We start from the raw sequence: 2,500 nt of genomic DNA, 5'->3' as shown, positions 1-2,500 counted from the left end.
CACGTTATTGGTGGTGTGATGGATGCTATCGAAGCGATGAGACTTGGTATTGGATCTGGTGTCGTGTTGAGTTATGTGTTGCAAGGGTTGTTCCACCCTGCCAGGCGAGTAAGGGAAGTTTACTGGAGGATGTACAGTGAGTATTTGTTTTTTATTGAAATTGGGAGCAAGGCTAATCAAGTTTCATAGACACTCTGATCCTTGGATCATCGGATGCGATGGTGCCTTTCTACCCTGCTCTGGGTTCAGAGTCCGATTTGGCATCTGGTCAGGATTACACAAGGCATCAGCTCATGATGTGGATTTAGAAAGGTGAATGGGATGGAGTAATAGTGCGGACTTGAAATGCATGTTGTATAATGTTACGTTAGCGTGAATGCTGTACGAGCTTTGGTCCTAGATTTCCGTTTGCTTCTTAGTTGCTTCCTTTTTCAATTATTTGGGTCATTAGCGAATAGCTATCACTGGCAACTCAAAACGATCAAATATGCAAGCTCGCGCCCGGTTGACCTCCACCTTGCCTTTACGTTCGCGGCTCGTATCGACGTCATATGAGCGAAGTGGTCGTAACTTGTCGACATTTACTACATCCTCACGAACATCATCGCTCGTTAAGTTTTTCATTGTCAACTACAACAACACGAGAAGCTTCACAAACATCACCGGCAAAATGTCCAAAAGTGAGCCTATCTCCTTGTAAAAAATGTTAGCCAAGCTCGCCTGATGACTTTTCTTTGCCAACCAGACACCGAATGCTGCCCTCCTCAGTCCAACTCCAACCCCTCCAAGCCCAATGTCCCCCACCCCACCTCTGACCCCATTGGCTACAAGTACAAAGGCGAGTTCAAGTCCGTAGCTAATTATGACAAGGTCTACGTGGTAAGTGAGATCATCTCCAATCTGGGACATATCAGGCGGACTGACGTGAGACACTGTAGACTGGACCGGAGAGTGCCAAGCACGCTTTGGTGGTAATTTATGATATCTTTGGCTTCTGGGACACTACTATTAAAGGCTCTGATACTCTCGTCTCCCACCTGGCCAGCACCTTCCCTACCAAGGTTCTTATGCCGGATGTTTTCAAGGGGAAGCCTTTCCCTGCCGACAAGGATGGGGACAAAGAGACTCTTCAAAAGTTCTTTGCTACTACGTAAGCCTTAATATCCACTGGGCAGGTGGAGTATAGCTGATCATATGTAGTGCCAAGCTGGATGAAAGATTGCCAGAGGTGCTCGATTTTGCGAAAGAGCTTCAGAAGAGCTACGAAAAGGTCTCAATCTTGGGCTACTGCTGGGGTAAGTGGCAATGTAGCTGTTTTTTCGTGTATGCGGCCTAATATGGAATAATACAGGTGGCAAGTTGACTCTTTTGTCCCTGGTGGAGGGCACGCCTTTCAACGCCGGTGCGGTTGCCCACCCTGCCATGATTGCCCCTGAAGATGGCGAGAAGCTCTCTGTCCCTCTTGGCTTCTATCCCAGCCATGTAAGTTAAATTCCTTCCTGAATGAGATCAAGCTAACAAGGTTTCAGGATGAACCCAAAGATGTGATTGAGAAGATTGTTAACGACTTCAAGTCCAAGCCCTTCGGTGACAAGTGCGGATACCATCTCTACGACACCGTCCACCACGGTTGGGCAGCTGCTCGTGCCAATTTGAATGACCCCGAGAATGTCAAGCAGTTCGAAGACGTTTACAAGAGGCTTTCAGAGTGGTTTGCGTCTGTCAAAGCCTAATTTGTCCTCAGCACACAAGAGTATATTATATGGAAAGGAAAGGGAAGTTGAAAGAAGACAATTGTAAAGATCATGCAAATTCATTGTTACCAACTTCTGCGCTGCAGCCAACGACGTCTGACTCCAAATCTGTACGTGTAGTTTTCGCGTCTGTCCCATTCGCCTGAGCGACCTCTCCATCGTCCATATGAATAAGACAGAGGATTCCGTCGGCCACTAGGACCATCAGCCTTATTCATTCTGGTACCTTACAATGAGGAAACTTACGGGTAATAACGATTTCGAGTCATCGAAGCCACTTGCAAGGTCAGCTTCTACTGTAAAAGTTAAAACTTACTGTCAATGAGCTGCCACCCGCAGCTCCGACATGTGAGATCATGATCAGACTTCAAAAGGCAAAGAGGTAGCCCACAGATCTGGAATGTCCGGGAAGTAACACCAGCTTGTACGAAAGCTACGTACGACAAGTGAGATGTAATCAAGAAAGAGAAAGGGAAGTTAACTCACAGGATCCACATTGTGGGCAGAGCTGAGCCGGTATTGGTTGTATGTGTCGCTAATCCTTAGCTTCTCGTCGCTGTCTATGAACTTACCGAGTAGTAAACGCCTACCACCGTCAGTTCAATGATTCATGGGACCGGGACTCACCCATTTTCTTAGTTTACCATACGAATTGTCGGATTTTTAGTGACTCTGAATTGTTTGCAACTGTTCTCGTCAAAAAATGTAGGGACTTAAAATCAATCCTTTGTCCAACCCGTGAGAAA

General features: G+C 46.5%; 3 protein-coding genes; all 3 read left to right on the top strand.

The window, feature by feature from the left end:
* Positions 1–371, top strand: part of CNAG_04444 (splicing factor 3B subunit 1) — a 3,756-nt gene extending 3,385 nt beyond the window's left edge. Inside the window, exons 4-5 of the mRNA XM_012196415.1 lie at positions 1–136; positions 190–371. The exon at positions 1–136 is cut by the window's left edge and continues 323 nt beyond it. Coding sequence (XP_012051805.1) covers positions 1–136; positions 190–308 — 255 coding nt within the window. The 3' untranslated portion in view covers positions 309–371.
* An 80-nt stretch (positions 372–451) lies between these two features.
* CNAG_04443 (hypothetical protein) lies at positions 452–1,963 on the top strand. XM_012196145.1 has 6 exons: positions 452–680; positions 746–879; positions 939–1,150; positions 1,201–1,295; positions 1,352–1,482; positions 1,530–1,963. Exons 1-6 carry the CDS (start codon positions 488–490, stop codon positions 1,731–1,733), a joined length of 969 nt encoding a protein of 322 aa, XP_012051535.1. The 5' UTR covers positions 452–487; the 3' UTR covers positions 1,734–1,963.
* A 369-nt stretch (positions 1,964–2,332) lies between these two features.
* The window catches only part of CNAG_04442, a 992-nt gene continuing 824 nt past the window's right edge, over positions 2,333–2,500 (top strand). Inside the window, exons 1-2 of one of the 2 annotated variants that reach the window (XM_012196144.1) lie at positions 2,333–2,348; positions 2,394–2,500. The exon at positions 2,394–2,500 is cut by the window's right edge and continues 103 nt beyond it. The gene's annotated coding sequence lies outside the window, so the exon portion shown is untranslated. The other variant, XM_012196414.1, reaches the window with a different exon arrangement.

This window comes from Cryptococcus neoformans, chromosome 9 (genome assembly GCF_000149245.1).
Source record: "Cryptococcus neoformans var. grubii H99 chromosome 9, complete sequence".
Taxonomy (NCBI): domain Eukaryota; kingdom Fungi; phylum Basidiomycota; class Tremellomycetes; order Tremellales; family Cryptococcaceae; genus Cryptococcus; species Cryptococcus neoformans.
The sequence above is the reverse complement of the archived record's forward strand: the minus strand, read 5'-3'. Positions and strand labels throughout refer to the sequence as shown.